At 43.4% G+C, this 21,326-nt stretch overlaps 1 protein-coding gene and 1 long non-coding RNA gene across 2 annotated transcripts in view; one reads left to right on the forward strand and one right to left on the reverse strand.

Moving 5' to 3' along the window:
* The window catches only part of wu:fb13g09 (ATP-binding cassette sub-family C member 5), a 50,063-nt gene extending 37,851 nt beyond the window's left edge, over positions 1 to 12,212 (reverse strand). The window contains 4 exon segments of the mRNA XM_035767578.2: positions 4,013 to 4,160; positions 7,752 to 7,907; positions 10,023 to 10,226; positions 11,943 to 12,212. Of these exon segments, the coding sequence (XP_035623471.2) occupies positions 4,013 to 4,160; positions 7,752 to 7,907; positions 10,023 to 10,216 (498 nt within the window). The 5' untranslated portion in view covers positions 10,217 to 10,226; positions 11,943 to 12,212.
* LOC118380615 (uncharacterized) lies at positions 10,857 to 12,712 on the forward strand. The gene is made up of 3 exons (XR_004824899.2): positions 10,857 to 11,562; positions 11,959 to 12,022; positions 12,224 to 12,712. It is a non-coding gene; the product is annotated as an uncharacterized LOC118380615 (long non-coding RNA).
* Positions 12,713 to 21,326: the final 8,614 nt, after the last annotated feature.

Below are 21,326 nucleotides of genomic sequence, written 5' to 3' on the forward strand. Positions count from 1 at the left end.
GAAATACCTTATTTGCATAAGTATTCAGACCCTTTGCTCTGAGACTCAAAACTGAGCTCAGGTGCATCCTGTTCCGATTGATCATCCTTGAGATGTTTGTTTCGACAACTTGTGATTGGAGTCCACCTGTGGTAAATTCAATTGATTGGACATGATTTGGAAAGGCACACAACTGTCTATATAAGGTCCAACAGTTGACATTGCATATCAGAGCAAAAACCAAGCTGTGAGGTCAAAGAGCTCTGAGACAGGATTGTGTCGAGGAACAGATCTGGAAAATGGTACCAAGAAATGTCTGCAGCATTGAAGGTCCCCAAACAACACAGCGGCCTCCATGAGAAACAAGATTCTCTGGTCTGATGCAACCAAGATTGAACTATTTGGCCTGAATGCCAAGCGTCACTTCTGGAGGAAACATGGCACCATCCCTACTGTGAAGCATGGTGGTGGCAGCATCATGCTGTGGGGATGTTTTTCAGCGGCAGGTCCTGGGAGACTAGTCGGGATTGAAGGAAAGATGAACGGAGCAAAGCACAGAGAGATCCTGCATGAAAACCTGCTTCAGAGCGCTCAGGACCTCAGGCTGGGCAGAAGGTTCGCCTTCCAACAGGACAACGACACTAAGCACACATCCAAGACAGCGCAGAAGTGTCCGATTGTCCTTGAGCGACCCAGCCAGAGCCTGGACTAGAACCCGATCCAACATCTCTGGAGAGACCTGAAAATAGCTGTGCAGCGACGTTTCCTATCCAACCTGACAGAGTTTGAGAGGATCTGCAGAGAAGAATGGGAGAAATACAGGTGTGCCAAGCTTGTAGTCCCAAGAATAACTCGAGGCTGTAATCCCTGCCAAAAGGTGCTTCAACAAAGTACTGAGTAAACGGTCTAAATACTTATATACATTTGCACCCAAAAATAAGTTCTCAAAAGGCTGTAAAGTAAAAAATGTGGAAAAAGTCAAGGGGTCTGAATACTTTGAATGCACTGTGCATAACAACTGACTGGGGTCATGAACTCATCTCAACATTAGACCACTCAAGGTCTGAAAACGTGCAGGTGTCCAAAATTGTAATTACAGTAAGATTACCAGTGCTACTATAGTTCAATTTATGCCAAATAAATCTGTACAGTAGGCCTACATAGCACCCAGGCAGGAATGTGAGACAAATGATTCATTGTGTTAATAATTAGTGGAATGAGGAAAGCTGCTAGCATGTACAGTAGCATGCCACACAGACCTAGATTAACATCCATATAAAACAGCCAGAGGTGTTGGAAACAATACAGCCATTCAATATCTCAGTTAAGGAACCCACGAATTGAATTGCCTTTCATCTGAAATTGTGTGTAATATGGCTGTAATAAGCGCCCGCATTGTGGTGCAATATCGGCACAAGTGTATTAATTTGGGGTATTTTAGGTAGGAGGGGGAAATGAAGTCCGTAATGTGGCAGTTGGAAAAGAACAGCCTATTTCTGGGACAAAGTGTAATCGTGGTACCAATGGCTAATCTGGAGGATTAATATGGGTTTCACCATCTAAAACTGGAGGATTAATATGGGTTTCACCATCTAAAACTGGAGGATTAATATTGGTTCACCATCTAAAGCTTTCTAATCTTCGGGTATGTTTTCATTTCAATTTTCAGACCAGCGTGAAATTGGATGAAGTGCTTTTTCAAACAGTTTGAGCTAGGGTAGGTACGTCCCGAATGGCAAACTATTCCCTGTAGAGCAGCGGTCCCCACCACCAGGCCGCACGGAAATCTTTTTTTATTTTTTTTATCGGTAAAATAAAAAAATTCTATACAATTATGGGCTATTTGTGCAGTAATTACGTTGAACGTGTTGCAGTCTGTTGGTCCTTGTCTCACCACTCTAATATCTGTCATGCCCACAACAGTTTACAGATTTTGAATGAGTAATGTGCGCGCTGCGAGCAGTGTTGCCAACTAATTTTCAGGGTAAATTGCTAGAGGCAGGTTGATTTGTTGCTAAAAGTTGCTAAATGACGTTGTGATGTCATTGCGTGATAACGTTAGAAATCACAATAAAGTTACTCAAATTGACTGGCCATCTCGGCAAAAAATATAATTTAACATTTTGTTAAGGTACAGGCTCCCATTCTTTTCTGTACAATTCTGATTGAGACATGTTGTTTGATGTTGTAAGTTCTGTTCAAGATCAAACATTGGTGAGCAACTATATTCACTGGGTTTGGCTCGTCGAACCCGTACTACTGCTGCTGTCAGCCAGCCAACAATGACTTGCAAATTGCTGCTGCTGTCTGTGCACGAGCTGAGCGCCTGCTGCTGACGTCACTCACAACGCACTTTTGCAGCCAGGCAGGTGTGACTGAGTGTGTGACAGAGAATTTTTTTTTGTGTCATTTAGAGGGAAAATGCGTGCATTTTAGCATTTGAGTCACTTTTCAAAAGTTGCTAAAAGTTCCAAATACATTTTTAAAAGTAGCTAAATTTGTAGCTAGGTGCTGTCTGGAAATAAAGTTGCCAGGTTTCTCTGAAAAGTTGCTAAATCTAGAAACAAAATTGCTACGTTGGCATCACTGGCTGCGAGTTCATCACGGTCTGTGTGAGCTGTGTTGCCCGCCAACTTTTTACTAGCTAGCTACGTTAGCTGACATGAATATAAACAAATAAACGTCGCTGGAGAGCTTCTTCGGAAAGGATAAAGGATATTAAAAAGGCCCGAAGATGACGATAATGCAAAGATAGCAGAGCCAGAAAAAAAATAATAAAATAAAGCCTCATTCAATAGAAAATATGACTCCTACCTCAAATATGGTTTATTGCAACAGGTGACTCGCATGCTCCAAGACCCCTGTGCACAGTATGTGGAGATTGGCAAGCAATCTCCCCCTGGATTGCCTGAGTGTTTGAGTTATGAGAGCCACTGCAGAGATTTTTCAGAAAAAAAGTCACCACTGGCAGCACATTTCAAAGATGAGGCATGGGTCGCAAAACTTGCTTACCTGTGTGACATATTCAACTTGCTCAACGAACTCAATCGGTCACTTCAGAGGAGAATGACAAGTTGGCAGATAAAGTGGCTGCATTCAAAGCCAAACTGGAACTGTGGGGACGGCGAGTGGACAGGGGCATATTTGACGTGTTCCAAACATTAGCAGGGATTTCGGGAGACTTGAGACTGGGCCGTCTTTCTCCCAGCTGGTGCACGGTCATCTAGCTTCGCTGTCAACGGAGTTCGAGTCTTACTTCTCAACTGCCAAAGACCCACAAAGTGTTAAGGAATGGATCCTCAACCCATTTGTGAATGTCCCAGGTGAATTGTCCATCTCCGTACAGGAAGAAGATCAACTCCTTGAGGTTGTAAATGACGATGGCCTTCAAAGTATGTTTGAGAATTTCACCTCTGCCGACCTTCCGGATTAAAATCAAGGCTGAATATCCTGAGATAGCCACAAAAGCACTGAAAACGTTGCTTCTATTTCCAACGTCCAAATCTCTGCGCAACTGGGTTTTCCGCAATGACGGCAACAAAAACGAAATTACGGAGTAGACTGGACATAAGGAACATGTCTCCCATCACCCCTAGATGGGACCGTCTCATTGCCGGGGAAAAAGGTTCAGGACTCCCATTGATTCAGCGTCAAGGTGAGTTGAAATGTTTTTATTATATTGTTATTAGAGAAAAATATGCACTTTATGTTTTTATAGTATCACGTTAGACCTACTTAAACTAAAATGTTACGAAAAAGCAGCTATACTAAACTTGTAGGCCTAATCGATATCCCACAGCCGGTCCTGGAAAATATTGTCTATATGAGAACGGTCCATGATGCAATGGGGACCGCTGCTGGAGCATGCACTACTTTTGACCAGAGTCCTACAGGCCCTGGTCAGAAGTAGAGCACTACATAGGGAATATGGCATTATGTGTGAACACATCCCCAGTCTCTGAGCCAGTATGCAGGCAGATTGAGGGCTGCAGCAGAATACAAAGAAAGTAGGAGGGATTTGGAGTGTACTTACTGGCCCAACGAAGCCAGTGACCATGGTGATGAGGAGAGAGAAGATGGCAACCAGCATGCGGGTCTGGCAGAACCTCCAGAAGACGCGAGACAGTGATGCCCCGTCTTTCCCCTTCTGTTTCAGCTCATCATACCACAGGTTCTCCAGTCTGACCATGGGTGGGTGGGAGAGAGAGGAGTTAAGATGGACAGATGAAACTGGAGACCATGGTAAAAGGATCTGATTAGCCTTCACCAAGTTCTAACCTTTTCCTATTCAAGGGATGGCAAAAACACCTGAGCCTCATTTATAACCATTGCCTAAATTTGACACTAAATAATTAGCCATTTCTGCAAATATTGTGCACCCACAAAAATATTGCAATTTATAAACTTGGCGCACGCCATATTTTATTTTATTTATTTAACCTTTATTTAACTAGGCAAGGCAGTCCCATCCAGGGGTGATGCACGCACGCTTCTGATATAAATCACACACATCGTAAACCTGCGTGAGCGTGAAAGAGCATTATAACGCCGCCTGAAAAACGTCCATCATTCACCTTTTATGGTGACAATGTGCTTATTTGCTGTATACATTAGAAGTATTGGAATTAGGCCAAATATTATAAATGAAATGCTCAGTAGCCCAATCTTTTGGCTACCATCGCTAAAAGAGATCTCAGTGATGTTGAATGAGGGATCTCAAAGGAGCATAGGGTGTTAAAGGGGTGTGAGTGTGTGTTATGTGTGAATGTGTGGGAGATTCTGGAGCAGCACCTGAGACAGGGTTTTCCACCACAATCAACAAAACACCAAATGATGGAATTTCTCGTGGAAGAATTGTCACGTCCTTCAAATAGAGTTCCAGACACTTATAGAATCTCTACCAAGGCACATTGAAAAGGTTTTGGCGGCTTGTGGTAGCCCAACGCCCTATTAAGAGACAAGGTTGGTGTTTCCTTTATTTTGGCAGTTACAGTGCATTCGGAAAGTATTCAGACCTCAACCTTTTCCACATTGTTACGTTACAGCCTCTATAAATATTTTTTTTCCCACATCAATTTACACACAATACCCCATAACGACAAAGCAAAAACAGGTTTTTAGAAACCCTAAAAAAAGTAAATATTACATTTACATAAGAATTCAGACCCTTTCCTCAGTACTTTGTTGAAGCACCTTCGGCAGCGATTACTTCCGAGTCTTCTTGGGTATGATGCTACAAAAGCTTTGGCATACCCGTATTTTGGGAGTTTCTTCCATTGTTCTCTGCAGATTCTCTCAAGCTCTGTCAGGTTGGATGAAGAGCGTCAGAGTGACCATCGGGTTCTTGGTCACCTCCCTGACCAAGGCCCTTCTTCCCCATTTGCTCAGTTTCGCCAAGCGGCTAGCTCTAGGAAAAGTATCGGTGGTTCCAAGCTTCTTCCTTTTAAGAATGATTGAGGCCACAGTGTATTTGGGGACCTTCAATGCTGCAGACAATTTTTGGTACCCTTTCCCAGATCTGTACCTCAACACAATCCTGTCTCGGAGCTCTACGGACAATTCCTTTGACCTCATGGCTTGGTTTTAGCTCTGGCATGCACTGTCAACTGTGGGACCTTATGTAGACAGACTCCAATCAAGTTGTAGAAACATCTCAAGGATGATCAATGGAAACAGGATGCACATGAGCTTAATTTCGAGTCTCATAGCAAAGGGTCTGAATAAATATATAAATATGTTTTTTATACAACTGCAAAAATTTCTCGACCTGTTTTCACTTTGTTATTATGGGGTATTGTGTGTAGATTGATCAGGATATATATTTTTAAAATCCATTTTAAAATAAGGCTGTAACGTAACAAAATGTAGAAAAAGTTATGGGATCTGAACACTTTCCGAATGCACTGTATCTGTACATCTTTCCAAATTAGTATGCACTCTGCAGACAGATGAAGGTGATAGATCAGCTAATATTAAGATGGTGATGGAAATTAGCATTTTGAGGACAAAATTATTATCTTGGAAAAATGCATAATCCATACCAGTATTTTACATTAAATAGACTAATTTAACATCGTGGGTCAGATTGATCACAAAAACGGCCAACGAGCCCAATGGAGATGAGAATGGATGGCACGTAGGATAATAGTCGCGTGAGCATTACACGCAAGCATGTTAAATATGTGGTAATGCACTCTTTACACACTTTTACCGGTGTGTAAATTCCCCATAAAGAGGGAAAAATGCCTTGACAAAATGTATCATTCCTAATGGCTGGAAAAAGAGAAGGATAGAGCAGGTGTCACATCTAATTGATGTGTTAATGAGTTTATTAAAAACGTTACAGAGATACAAAGTGCACTAACCCGTGCACATTCTCCCGTGGGCAGATAATTCAAACTTGAATTCACATTTACCTCCGAGCTGAGCGAGAAATTACAATTAACACTATAGCTACACTAAGCCGTCTATGCAGAGAGAGGTTTGCAGGAAATGAAACATTCAAAGCTTTGTGTAAATATATATCCATTGGAGTTTTTGGTTTGAATTGATATCATTGGTCGATACGTCAAGCAGTTTAACTTAGAGAGAAGCCTTTCAAGCCTGTAAAAGGTATACAAGCAAAATAAATCCTGCCCACTGTCTAGAGTCTATTTGTAGTGCACTATGGAGTGTAAATGCACATAAAGCAACTATAAATCTATAAATGACCTTTCACCTGTCTTAATAATACTGAAAGTAATAAAATAAGAAGTCGGTGCTGCAAAATGTAGGCCTAACAGCAACACTTTGTACTGGCTAGCCTTAGAAAAAAAACCTGCCTAAGAAAACAAATGTGGTGACTGAATGCAGATAAGGGCTAGTCTGCTAGCTTTTCATGAATAGCACCTTCTTTTGGCACTCAAGTGTCAACTCTCCCAGGGGCTATCTGGCTCGTCTCCCATCCCTCTCTTTGGTAGTTGCGTTACGTAACTGTTCTAGCCATGTAAACACAAAGTTAAACCCTCCACTCTACCTCTTTTTCTCAGACGTGGCACAAGCATATATCATTGTGTCGGTTTTCTGGGCCACGTTTGGACCCAGGCCAGGGACATAATGCGAGCTCTTCTCATGCCTCTCTCTCCTGTAGTCCCCTATAGCATGTTATAAGCCTAGCTGACAGGAATTTCTGCTCTTGATCAAAATGTGGAAGTCGTTTTAGGATGAGTCACAAATGATCCACCATTTAATATGTCCTTCTTGTGTTCATTCATTCATGCATGAATGACAGATTCACCTCCATAAGGGTGAGGACACAAGACTCAAAGGATTGCTTGAGATGCTGTTTTAGCAGCCGCATTGAGGCGAGGACAAGGGATAATGACATAACCGTTCTCTCTGTAGGCAAGACTGAGCGAGGCTAGTCCTGGCTAACTCTAACACCCTAATCTCTAATCCTAGGCTATTAATACCACCCTCCCTAACCGCCATATCTCTCCTGGAAGTGACAAGATGTTCATCAAATCAGGCAATCAACCTCTGTGGAAGGTGACTCTGGGAAATCCCACAAACGGCAAATGTGGAGGTCCACTGAGATTACCTTGAGAAACCTTGGCTGCACTACTGTTTTCTGGTTTAACTCGTACAGGGGCAGGAAAAGTGATTCATCAAATATTTGTTGAAGGGGAAAACATTGGGTTTCTGATAAGATACAAAATAATAACCCTGTTGAACCTATGGAGAGTCAATGGACCATAGGGTGCTTGGGGATTGATGTTTGACAATAGCCTCACCTCTGACAGTTGAATTCAGAGGCCTCGTGGCAGGATAGGCCCCATACGTCATCTGTGGAGAGGCTGGATGTCTTGTGGGCCCTCCGTGCGAGTGGGGTGAGCCAGTGCAGAGTCATGAAGGAGAAGAGGCCAGCGTTGTCGACTGGGTGCTGGTGCCTGCGAGAAAGCCAGGAGCAGAAAAGAACGGACTGAGTGAAAATCTAGGCATCATCTGGGTGCTAGGTGGAGAGAGATAGAGAGAACACACTGGCCCCTGAGAGAAAAGAAAAGAGCCCCTGAACCTTCACTTTGACCAGGGAAAGATGAATCATGAACCACCGTTGTTTGAACAGCAGTTTGCAGGCACTTCATAGAAATCTTGGGGAGCTGTGAAAAAAGTTCAGGGACAGTTTATCAGTCAGTGTGCGTTCAAACACAGAGCCCTCTGTTAGCGGGGGATAAGTCAATTCCCTTATCATGGCCTCCTGCTGCTCGCTTGAAACAGGAAGACTATACATGAGTCCCAAATGGCACCCTATTCCCTTCATAGTGCACTTATTTTTTAACCAGGGCCTATAGTACTGCACTATGAAGGGAATTGAGTGCCATTTGGGATGCAGACATTTACCCTATACACTCACAACTCAGCAGGGCACACTGTCTCATGTTGACATTTCAGGATTTATGCCGATTAGTAAAGGCTCTAAAACAGCGGTTCCCAAATTAGGGGTCGCAACCCCATGTGGGGTTGCCTAATATGAAAATGGGGTCGTGGGAGAATTTCCAAAATTCTGGAAATATATACAAAAATAAATATTATAATATTGTCTTTATATCTTAAAATCATTGTAATGTGGTTAACCTTAAAAATCTATATGAAATTACTAAAATCTAAAAGAAAAAATTCAATCAGAGAGCTCCCTTAGATCATGGGAAAAGGCCTCACTTGACTGTTGCAGTTGAATCATTCCCACGGTGAATGGCTAGGCCTGTTACGCTATGAGACTTCGATATTATCGTCCGCAATTGAAAACAATGTGTGGGGAGGCACAAAGTCAAATCAATACCGTTGTCATATAGCACTGTTAAAAAATGTATGGCGGGCTGCACTCTAGTTATGAATGTGTCTCCCTCTGTCATATGGACACATTGTATGATACACCAAAAGCAACTGGTGGCAAGAGAGCGGAGCACAGAACTCTGAGATACTGTATACTGCAGCAGGTAACTTCGATTGTAAACTACCACATCCACTGAGCGAACGCCTGTTTGCAACGCTATGTGGAGATATGATATCAGAGCATGACAATGTTCTATTTCACACTGAGGCTTTGTGGTTATCGAGGGGGAGTGTTTGAAATATTGTTTTGCTTTGAGAGAGGAACTGTTGTGTGTCCTTGCCTACGTAACAGACATATTTGGGAAACTGAACGAACTGAACGCAAGCATGCAGGGGAAATAAAAAAAACATTCTACAGACAAGTGACCAAATCAGTGGAAATAATTCTTATTGGACAGAGTCTTTCAAAAGTGACCCAAGCCCCCTTCACTTTGGCTGTGCATGTTTCCTAACAAAAAACAGCATCAATAAGTGTCCCACACAAGGGACGACTGCTCACATCCAATGCTTGGAAGAGCACTTTGACTTTGGTACTTACTTCCCAATCCGTTTGACTGTGATTCTGGCTCAGTTGCGATGCCGGTGAGTGAAATTTATCCGAATGCGTTCATGGGTCACTACAGAGGAGTTTTGGTTACTGACTCAAAGGGAATAGCCTGCCGTCTCCCTCTGGGTATTAAGGTTGCGTTCAAAACAACTGGGAACTCGTCCGGGTAAAGGAGGGTTTGGCCGGCCGGGATGTCCTTGTCCCATCACGCTCTGGCGTCTCCTTGTGGCGGGCCGGGCACGGCTGGCTTCCGGGTTAAGCGAGCAGTGTGTCAAGAAGCAGTGCGGCTTAGCAGGGTCGTGTTTCGGAGGACACTTGGATCTCGACCTTTGTCTCTCCCAAGTCCGTATGGGAGTTGCAGCGATGGGACAAGACTAACTACCAATTGGATATTACGAAATTGGGGAGAAAAAAAGGGGTAAAAAGTACCAAAAATAAAAACATATTTTATGTGATGGTGAGTTGAGAAGACAGAAATAATGCTAGAATGTTTTTCAATTGACTGTCATAGCCCAAAATATAAAAAAATAAACATGGTCGAGGTCACAAGAATTTTCAGATAACAAAATGGGGTCGTGGGCCCAAAATGTTAGGGAACCCCTGGCCTAAAGAAAAGTGTGCTTACTTGTGCGTTATCCTGAAGGGCTTCAGTATCTGCAGGCTGTGACGATAGCGGCCAGCCCTCCGCATGGGACTGGTCCACGGCACAACCTCCCTCTGGCCTTCCTCTTCATCGGGGTCGGTTAAGGTTGGGTTTGCGGGGGAGGTCAGGGGCAAGCCTTCCACCCTGCCAACTGCCTCCAGAGCATCAGGGAACATGGCTGACTTTCTGTAGAGGGGAAAATGCAAACACAAAAGTTAGTTGACATGTAAAAGTGTTCGGACTGGCCCTTTCTGTGCAAAACCTGGGTTGGAGTTGAATTAGGGTGTTTGGAGAGACACTTAAACAATCTGAATAACCTAACAGCAAGTTTGGAGTGCAGTGATTTCAAGTACTTGAGTTGAAAAGTCCTCATAGCAAATAATGGGTCATTTTCAATTCATGATCTTGGTGGGAACCCTTTCTATCCATCTATTGCCTAACCACCTCTCTTCTGAGCCCTATTAGAGAAGTCTATTTGTTTTGCTGACTCACCTTGTGGAGACCTGGTATGACTGAAAAGCACCTTGCTCATGTAACAATATTGCTTCTGGCCCTCTCCATGTTCTAAACTAGGCTTGAACCAGAGACCTTCTGAACACATCAAGAGCAGCCTCCCATTAATCATCGTTACCTATGGCGCCACAAAAGCTGCGGCCCTTGCAGGTTAAGGGAAACAACTACTTCAAGGTCTCAGGCCCAGTGACGTCACCGATTTTAACGCTATCTAGCTAGCCATTTCACACCAGTTACACTCAGTTTGTGCCCCCCCCACAGCCCTCAGCCACAAATATGAAGTGCTTATCTATTTAAAGACGGCCCGCTGGCGGCTTCAATGGCTTGGGAAACATTGAGAGGAGGGAGGATATTTGAGCCGCTTGTGTGTTCGCACAGCGTCAGTGATCCTTCTATGGCAAAGCTCCATGATAAGGTCACTCAGAGTACGTATGTTGCAGATCGACCTTGACCAGGGAAAGGACAGCAATTTGGACTGAGACGAAAGGTTTATTTAAGAATATATTTATTGGCACAGACATGCTGCCAATAAAGTTTAGCAAGGAAACGCAGCCATAGGTCTACTACACCCAATGGGTCAGACACACACACAGTAAAGTAGCATGTTGCAAGAGTCAGTTACATGTACGTCAGACAGATCGTATCGATCGATATATGCGCTGAGAAGTAGCACTGTACGAGTCAGTGGACAGTGTCTGTAGCATGAGAACTGCAGAGAAGTGAGACGTTTCACTTGACATACGCGAGAAAGATCACACTGATTTTCCCTCACTTCCAACCTTTATCACGTGGCCCCTTCATCATGTGAAGTTGGTCACCAGGCTGATAACTTAGCAGAACCAGCTGCTGTAGCAGAGACCAGGCCTAAATAATGCTTAAACAGCCACCGTCAAGGAAACAGCCCCTGGACTGCCCAAACATGTTCAAGTGATCAAGTTTACATCGGTTACATGATCAAGTTTACATCGGTTATACAATTTTCTTATGTCAAATAAGTCCTGTAGGATGGGTAAGTGCATGAACTCAATAGTCCACTAAAAATATAGAATGATGCCAAAGCAGGTTAATATTAACCCAAGTTCCATTGTAGACTCTACTTTTAATTGACCCACGTTAAAAGGATGTGACCGGAGCATAAGCAAACAAAACATTTTTGTTAACCCTACATTCGAACTGCCCTGTTTGCTGGCAATGTCAAATCCAAATAAATTAAGTCTTTCAGTACAAAATCAAATTTATCTGGAAAAAATAATGTATTGATGTAATTCGAAAATTATATACATTTGTAACAAACACAATCACCAACATCCTTCACAATCATCATCTCCAGTGAAACATTGTAAAAAAATTGTCAACATCTACATTATTCTGTGTAAGAAACTTACTTACATGTGCAATTCTGCAGTCTGCCCTCAGTTGTCCCCCAGCGGTGTAGCTCTCAAATCTGATGTTTATGAATATTGGTTGAGGTATGTATGGTCATTGGGTTTGATACCACTTTCGAAGGTTGCATCTAATTTTCTCTTAATAAAATACATAGGCAACACTTCTATAACATCAACTTTAAAATAATTAAAAGCCATGTCCCACAGAATGTTTCTTGCTAGTTGTGTTACCACTTTTTCCGGACCTCTCTGATGAGTTCTCAACTCAGTTTTTCTTCCACTCAGTGCATACGGAATTCCCGATATCCACCTGACGTCATCGCTGCTCAACCAACCGTAGCCTTGCTTGCATCGTCGCCGTAGCAACGTGAATGGTGACTACAAGAAAGCCACGTGGTGATCTCCAGCAGGGCGCGCGAACAGCTTACGTTTCTCTGTCTATATTTGGCTATGGAGAGACGGGAAACAGCAGTCCAGCCAAGGCCAAGGAGCTGAGTTGTGTGCTCTTTGGCGCTTAGTTGGGTTGGGTGCATGTGATTTCCAAGGAAGAGAAATCATCTATATAACATGGTGGCTTTAAGCATGCCTGCATTGTATCATGAATGGATGCAAGCTCCCCAAATAAAATAAGGAATATTGTGCTCTGTTGTTGATAAGATGCGCAGATTCCTTATGAAAAACACGGGTTTGAGAGGCCTATGTAATTTCTTGTTGTCCGGAGTAGGTGTCAAAATCAACCTATTTTTCACAATGTATTTCAATAAACTACTGAAACTGAAAAATAATTTGGAGGGTCCTTATGTTTGTCCTATTTCACACATGTACAAGTGTGTATTAATTTGCATGTGTAATGTACATCTTCCAACTCTCCCGAAACACCCTCAGAGAGTGGAATCACAGCTGGGGTCTGCAATTAATTTTTATTTATTTATTTATTTCACCTTTATTTAACCAGGTAGGCAAGTTGAGAACAAGTTCTCATTTACAATTGCGACCTGGCCAAGATAAAGCAAAGCAGTTCGACAGATACAACGACACAGAGTTACACATGGAGTAAAACAAACATACAGTATAAACAAATAATACAGTATAAACAAGTCTATATACAATGTGAGCAAATGAGGTGAGAAGGGAGGTAAAGGCAAAAAAAGGCCATGGTGGCAAAGTAAATACAATATAGCAAGTAAAACACTGGAATGGTAGTTTTGCAATGAAAGAATGTGCAAAGTAGAAATAAAAATAATGGGGTGCAAAGGAGCAAAATAAATTAATTAATTAAATACAGTTGGGAAAGAGGTAGTTGTTTGGGCTAAATTATAGGTGGGCTATGTACAGGTGCAGTAATCTGTAAGATGCTCTGACAGTTGGTGCTTAAAGCTAGTGAGGGAGATAAGTGTTTCCAGTTCGTTCCAGTCATTGGCAGCAGAGAACTGGAAGGAGAGGCGGCCAAAGAAAGAATTGGTTTTGGGGGTGACTAGAGAGATATACCTGCTGGAGCGTGTGCTACAGGTGGGAGATGCTATGGTGACCAGCGAGCTGAGATAAGGGGGGACTTTACCTAGCAGGGTCTTGTAGATGACATGGAGCCAGTGGGTTTGGCGACGAGTATGAAGCGAGGGCCAGCCAACGAGAGCGTACAGGTCGCAACGGTGGGTAGTATATGGGGCTATGGTGACAAAACGGATTGCACTGTGATAGACTGCATCCAATTTGTTGAGTAGGGTATTGGAGGCTATTTTGTAAATTACATCGCCAAAGTCGAGGATTGGTAGGATGGTCAGTTTTACAAGGGTATGTTTGGCAGCATGAGTGAAGGATGCTTTGTTGCGAAATAGGAAGCCAATTCTAGATTTAACTTTGGATTGGAGATGTTTGATATGGGTCTGGAAGGAGAGTTTACAGTCTAACCAGACACCTAAGTATTTGTAGTTGTCCACGTATTCTAAGTCAGAGCCGTCCAGAGTAGTGATGTTGGACAGGCGGGTAGGTGCAGGTAGCGATCGGTTGAAGAGCATGCATTTAGTTTTACTTGTATTTAAGAGCAATTGGAGGCCACTGAAGGAGAGTTGTATGGCATTGAAGCTTGCCTGGAGGGTTGTTAACACAGTGTCCAAAGAAGGGCCGGAAGTATACAGAATGGTGTCGTCTGCGTAGAGGTGGATCAGAGACTCACCAGCAGCAAGAGCGACCTCATTGATGTATACAGAGAAGAGAGTCGGTCCAAGAATTGAACCCTGTGGCACCCCCATAGAGACTGCCAGAGGTCCGGACAGCAGACCCTCCGATTTGACACACTGAACTCTATCAGAGAAGTAGTTGGTGAACCAGGCGAGGCAATCATTTGAGAAACCAAGGCTGTCGAGTCTGCCGATGAGGATGTGGTGATTGACAGAGTCGAAAGCCTTGGCCAGATCAATGAATACGGCTGCACAGTAATGTTTCTTATCGATGGCGGTTAAGATATCGTTTAGGACCTTGAGCGTGGCTGAGGTGCACCCATGACCAGCTCTGAAACCAGATTGCATAGCAGAGAAGGTATGGTGAGATTCGAAATGGTCGGTAATCTGTTTGTTGACTTGGCTTTCGAAGACCTTAGAAAGGCATGGTAGGATAGATATAGGTCTGTAGCAGTTTGGGTCAAGAGTGTCCCCCCCTTTGAAGAGGGGGATGACCGCAGCTGCTTTCCAATCTTTGGGAATCTCAGACGACACGAAAGAGGTTGAACAGGCTAGTAATAGGGGTGGCAACAATTTCGGCAGATAATTTTAGAAAGAAAGGGTCCAGATTGTCGAGCCCGGCTGATTTGTAGGGGTCCAGATTTTTCAGAACATCAGATGAATGGATTTGGGAGGAGGAGAAATGGGGAAGGCTTGGGCGAGTTGCTGTTGGGGGTGCAGTGCTGTTGACCGGGGTAGGAGTAGCCAGGTGGAAAGCATGGCCAGCCGTAGAAAAATGCTTATTGAAATTCTCAATTATGGTGGATTTATCAGTGGTGACAGTGTTTCCTATCTTCAGTGCAGTGGGCAGCTGTGAGGAGGTGTTCTTATTCTCCATGGACTTTACAGTGTCCCAGAAATTTTTTGAGTTAGTGTTGCAGGAAGCAAATCTCTGCTTGAAAAAGCTAGCCTTGGCTTTTCTAACTGCCTGTGTATAACGGTTTCTAGCTTCCCTGAACAGCTGCATATCACGGGGGCTGTTCGATGCTAATGCAGAACGCCATAGGATGTTTTTGTGTTGGTTAAGGGCAGTCAGGTCTGGGGAGAACCAAGGGCTATATCTGTTCCTGGTTCTAAATTTCTTGAATGGGGCATGTTTATTTAAGATGGTTAGGAAGGCATTTTAAAAAAATATCCAGGCATCCTCTACTGACGGGATGAGATCAATATCCTTCCAGGATACCCCGGCCAGGTCGATTAGAAAGGCCTGCTCGCTGAAGTGTTTCAGGGAGCGTTTTACAGTGATGAGTGGAGGTCGTTTGACCGCTGACCCATTACGGATGCAGTCAATGAGGCAGTGATTGCTGAGATCTTGGTTGAAGACAGCAGAGGTGTATTTAGAGGGGAAGTTGGTTAGGATGATATCTATGAGGGTGCCCGTGTTTAAGGCTTTGGGGGGGTACCTGGTAGGTTCATTGATAATTTGTGTGAGATTGAGGGCATCAAGTTTAGATTGTAGGATGGCTGGGGTGTTAAGCATGTTCCAGTTTAGGTCGCCTAGCAGCACGAGCTCTGAAGATAGATGGGGGGCAATCAGTTCACATATGGTGTCCAGAGCACAGCTGGGGGCAGAGGGTGGTCTATAGCAGGCGGCAACGGTGAGAGACTTGTTTTTAGAGAGGTGGATTTTTAAAAGTAGAAGTTCAAATTGTTTGGGTACAGACCTGGATAGTAGGACAGAACTCTGCAGGCTATCTTTGCAGTAGATTGCAACACCGCCCCCTTTGGCAGTTCTATCTTGTCTGAAAATGCTGTAGATTGGAATTAACATTTCTGAATTTTTGGTGGTCTTCCTAAGCCAGGATTCAGATACAGCTAGAACATCCGGGTTGGCAGAGTGTGCTAAAGCAGTGAATAGAACAAACTTAGGGAGGAGGCTTCTAATGTTAACATGCATGAAACTGAGGCTATTACGGTTACAGAAGTCATCAAAAGAGAGCACCTGGGGAATAGGAGTGGAGCTAGGCACTGCAGGGCCTGGATTCACCTCTACATCACCAGAGGAACATAGGAGGAGAAGAATAAGGGTGCGGCTAAAAGCAATAAGAATTGGTTGTCTAGAACGTCTGGAACAGAGAGTAAAAGGAGGTTTCTGGGTGCGATAAAATAGCATCAAGGTATAATGTACAGACAAAGGTATGGTAGGATGTTAATACAGTGGAGGTAAACCTAGGTATTGAGGTAAACCTAGGTATTGAAGAGAGAGATATTGTCTCTAGAAACATCATTGAAACCAGGAGATGTCATTGCATGTGTGGGTGGTGGAACTAATAAGTTGGATAAGGTATAGTGAGCAGGACTAGAGGCTCTACAGTGAAATAAGCCAATAAACACTAACCAGAACAGCAATGGACAAGACATATTGACATTAAGGAGAGGCATCCTTAGTCGAGTGATCAAAAGGGTCCAGTGAGTGGAGTGGTTGGTTGGGGGTCACGGCGATTTAGACAGCTAGCCAGGACATCGGTAGCAAGCTAGCATAGGATGGAGATCTGTTGTTAGCCACCTCTTGCGTTCCGTCAGTAGATTAGTGGGGTTCCGTGTGGTAGAGGGGATTAATCCAAATCACACAACAACAAAAACAATAAAAACAATAGATATAGTTATAGAGGCCCAAGAAGAAACATAATAATAATAAAAATAAATAAATTGTCCGATTGTCTATTCTGAGAGCAGCCGGTAAGACAGCTAACGGTTAGCAGGCCGCAGATGGGCGTTCAGGTAACGTCGCGACGGAGGAGCCAGCCGGATCTCCTTCGGGTAGATAACGTCGGCAGTCCAGTTGTGAAGGCCCAGTGGGGCTCCGCGTAGGCAGTAAAACGGGTCCGGATAGGTGACTGCAGCCCAGGAGTGATTGACGGAGCTCAGGAGTGATTGACGGAGCTGGCTAGCTCCGGAGTAATTGATGTTTGCTCCGGAATCGACGAAAGCAGATAGTCACACGGATAGCAGCTAGCTAGCTGTGAGATCCGGGTATGAATGTCCAGAGAGCAGTTGAAATCCAGGGACATGGAGAGAAAAATTGGTCCGGTATGTTCCGTTCCGAGTCGCGCTGCGCCGTACAAAACTGGCGATAGATTTTCGAGCTAAGGGATAGCTGATGACCACAAACCGTGGTTAGCTGGATACTAACGATTTGCCTGTAAGGAAGCTAACTAGCTTCTGAACTAGCTTCTGAACTAGCTTCTGAACTAGCTTCTGATTAGCTTCTGGGCTAGCTTCTGGGCTAGCTTCTGGCTAGCTTCTGGCTAGCTTCTGGCTAGCTTCTTGGAGTTTCTGGCTAGCTTCTTGGAGGATTGCAGATTTGACGTAAATAATACTTATTTATAAATATAAATTGGTGAGGCGGGTTGCAGGAGAGTGTTTTGAAGATGAGTTGATGTAAAATAAAAATAAAATGTGAAAAAAGTTGTGTATAATATATATATACAGCCAGGCTGTAGCTCTTAGGGATGTCTGCACCAGGCTTTGTTTACCCAGCTGACAGGGGAGTGGGTGGGGGAGACAAAGTTATATTATTTTGCAACTGAATAGTCAGTCGGCCCCTGGAAAGATGGGATGAAAAAGATAATGTTTCCGGTAGATGTATGAATAACAACAAATAATCAAGCTTTGAAGAGTCAACTTGAGAAAGTTGAAATACCCATAGGGCGCACTGCACTAATTTATTATTAACACCTCAGAAACATACTTGATGACATTGCTGCTTCTTGTAGAGATCCCCAGGGTGGCCAATGGACGAATCATCTCCTCTGAATTAGTCTGTGACCCCTGTTGGCACGTCAAACTCTTTTGCATTGTAAGTGCTGCTTAACCTTGGCCAGTGATGTGATCCACTCCGAACTAACACGCTTGTAAAAGCCACTTGAGGACAAGAGAAACTGTGTTGTTACAGTATGAACATTTTTAAGAAACCATAACTCTTTACAGTGTCCTCTATGGGTTTTGAGAGGGAGCGCAGTTGTTTCTTTGTCCAACCCAGCCCATGCAGTCCAAACACTGAAGTTAAAGGGAGACTGCACTTCTCAATTTGGCCTCGTTTTGAAGATTGCTCATTAAGAAATGCAAGCAGCCATGACTAAAGCAAAACAAGGGTCGTGGGGGTGTGGTTTGATGTGGGTGTGTTATGTCAGAGAGGAAAAAAAGGTGAAGCAAGAGGTTTCTCTCTTGAAAAAATCTGTCCAAAATAAGCCCAATGTGTTTCTATGGTCTTATTTTGGACCTAAGCTTGTAGTCTGACTTCCCGCCTTTGGGACAATGACTCCCGTTGATAGGGCAGAGACATGAGCATCTCGTCATTACATATCTCTGGTTATGTTTGCATATCATACCCTTGTAGGTAGTGTAGTTTGTCCTTCCTGAGTTTCCATAGCAACAACATAGCTACTTCCTCAAAATAGTGAAAATGAATCTAAGATAATCAAGAATCTGTCATTAATGTAGATGTTTTTGCTGAAGAGGTCTTAGTTGTGCAATTTGACATCTAGCAGTATTTCTCAAGTAAAAAAAAACGTGCATGAAAAATGTCCGTGCACTGTATACAGCCTACCAAGTAGGGAAAGTCTGGCTGCGTGCTCAGGACTGAATTCTGATTACAATAACATGTCTTTTTCATATATATACACAGTGGGGCAAAAAAATATTTAGTCAGCCACCAATTGTGCAAGTTCTCCCACTTAAAAATATGAGAGAGGCCTGTAATTTTCATCATAGGTACACTTCAACTATGACAAAATTAGAAAAATAAGTCCAGAAAATCACATTGTAGGATTATTTATTTATTTATTTGAAAATTATGGTGCAAAATAAGTATTTGGTCGCCTACAAACAAGTAAGATTTCTGGCCCTCACAGACCTTAACGTCTTCTTTAAGAGGCTCCTCTGTCCTCCACTCGTTACCTGTATTAATGGCACCTGTTTGAACTTGTTATCAGTATAAAAGACACCTGTCCACAACCTCAAACAGTCACACTCCAAACTCCACTATGGCCAAGACCAAAGAGCTGTCAAAGGACTCTAGAAACAAAATTGTAGACCTGCACCAGGTCAACAATTTTTTTCTCCTTTTGTCTGTCATAGTTGAAGTGTACCTATGATGAAAATTACAGGCCTCTCATCTTTTTAAGTGGGAGAACTTGCACAATTGGTGGCTGACTAAATATTTTTTTGCCCCACTGTGTATATATATGAAAAAGACATGTTATTGTAATCAGAATTCAGTCCTGGTGCGCGATGAGACAAGGATAACCCTCCCGGCCAAACCCTTCCTAACCCTGACGACACTAGGCCAATTGTGCGTTGCCCCACGGACCTCCCGGTCACGACAGAGCCTGGGCGAGAGCCCAGAGTCTCTGGTGGCGCAGTACAGCGCCCTTAACCACTGCGCCACCCGGGAGGCCGAATAACATGTCTTTTTCACCCCAGCTGCCAAACTAACCCTGATTCAGATAACCATCCTTCCCATGCTAGATTACAGAGACATCATTTATAGATCGGCAGGTAAGGGTGCTCTCTCAAGCGGTTAGATGTTCTTGACCATTCGGCCATCAAATTTGCCAGGAATGCTCCTTACAGGACACATCACTGCACTCTATACTCCTTTGTACACGGGTCATCTCTGTATACCTGTTGCAAGACCCACTGGTTGATGCTTATTACATTTTATGAAACCCTCTTAGGCCTCACTCTGCCTTAGCTGAGATATCTATTGCAGCCCTCATCCTCCACATACAACACCCGTTCTGCCAGTCACATTCTGTAAAGGGTCCCCAAAGCGCACACACATCCCTGGGTCACTCCTCTTTTCAGTTTGCTGCAGCTAGAATGAGCTGCAACAAACACTCAAACTGGACAGTTTAATCTCAATCTCTTCATTCAAAGTCTCAATCATGGACACTCACTGCCAGTTGTGGCTGCTTGGCGTGATGTATTGTTGTCTCTAACTTCTTGCCCTTTGTGCTGTTGTCTGTGCCCAATAATGTTTGTACCATGTTTTGTGCTGCTACCATGTGTTGCTACCATGCTGTGTTGTCATGTGTTGCTGCCTTGGGTCTCTATGTAGTGTTACCTCGTCTTGATGTGTGTGCTGTCCTATATTTATATGCACTACTGTCCCAAAAGTTTAGGGTGACTTAGACATTTATTTTAATTTTTTTGTCCATTAAAATAACATCACATTGATTGATCAGAAATACAGTGTAGACATTGTTAATGTTGTAAATGACTATTGTAGCTGGAAACAGCTGATTTTTAATGGAATATCTACATTGGCGTACAGAGTCCCATTATCAGCAACCATCATTTCAGTGATTCCAATGGCAGGTTGTGTTAGCTAATCATTTGAAAAGGCTAATTGATCATTAGAAAACCATTTTGCAATTATGTTAGCACAGCTGAAATATTGTTCTGATTAAAGCAATAAAACTGTCCTTCTTTAGACTAGAGCATCAGCATTTGTGGGTTCGTTTGCAGGCTCAAAATGGCCAGAAACAAATAACTTTCTTCTGAAACTCTGTAAGCTGTTAACACTGCCCAAAATCCACAATCAGCTTATCAGGTCACTGGCGAGTGGCTGTGTGTGTGCTTCATTGCTATTTGTTTTTTGAAAATATTGTGCATCTGTCCGGCAGTGTTTCATATGGAGTCATGTTACAAAACAGGTCGCGGGAGACAAGATGCTTCTGAATGGGTTTTGGAATTTTGACAGGTTGCAGTTGGGATACAAGTGCGCTCTGATCGTCTCAATTCTCATTTTACCCCAAAAAGTGGCAGACACTATAAAACACACTAGCAAGTGGCCGCACCATAAAGAGCTTATGGCCAAGGGTCATTTCAACATTACATTGGCGACTTATCTTTTGTAAACAAGTCGTGAGGCGGTGTGTAATGGGCAGGTCTGTCCCACTGTCTGGAGGTTCTGGCTGCTATGGTTGAATACAGTACAGAGCAAGTGATGTCACCGATTGAACCGCTATTTAGCGCGAACACCGCTAACTAGCTAGCCATTTCACATCTGTTACAAGAGCACAATCAGCACAGCAGCTTCTCTCATGTTAGTGGGCACTGGGCAAGATCGCGACACCCAACCCTCCTGTAAGTCGTGACAAACTCACTTGCAAAACTCAGTTTGGACCGAGACTGACCTTATGACCAAAATTATCCTATTAAGACAC

Source organism: Oncorhynchus keta, chromosome 4 (assembly GCF_023373465.1).
Source record: "Oncorhynchus keta strain PuntledgeMale-10-30-2019 chromosome 4, Oket_V2, whole genome shotgun sequence".
Classification (NCBI taxonomy): domain Eukaryota; kingdom Metazoa; phylum Chordata; class Actinopteri; order Salmoniformes; family Salmonidae; genus Oncorhynchus; species Oncorhynchus keta.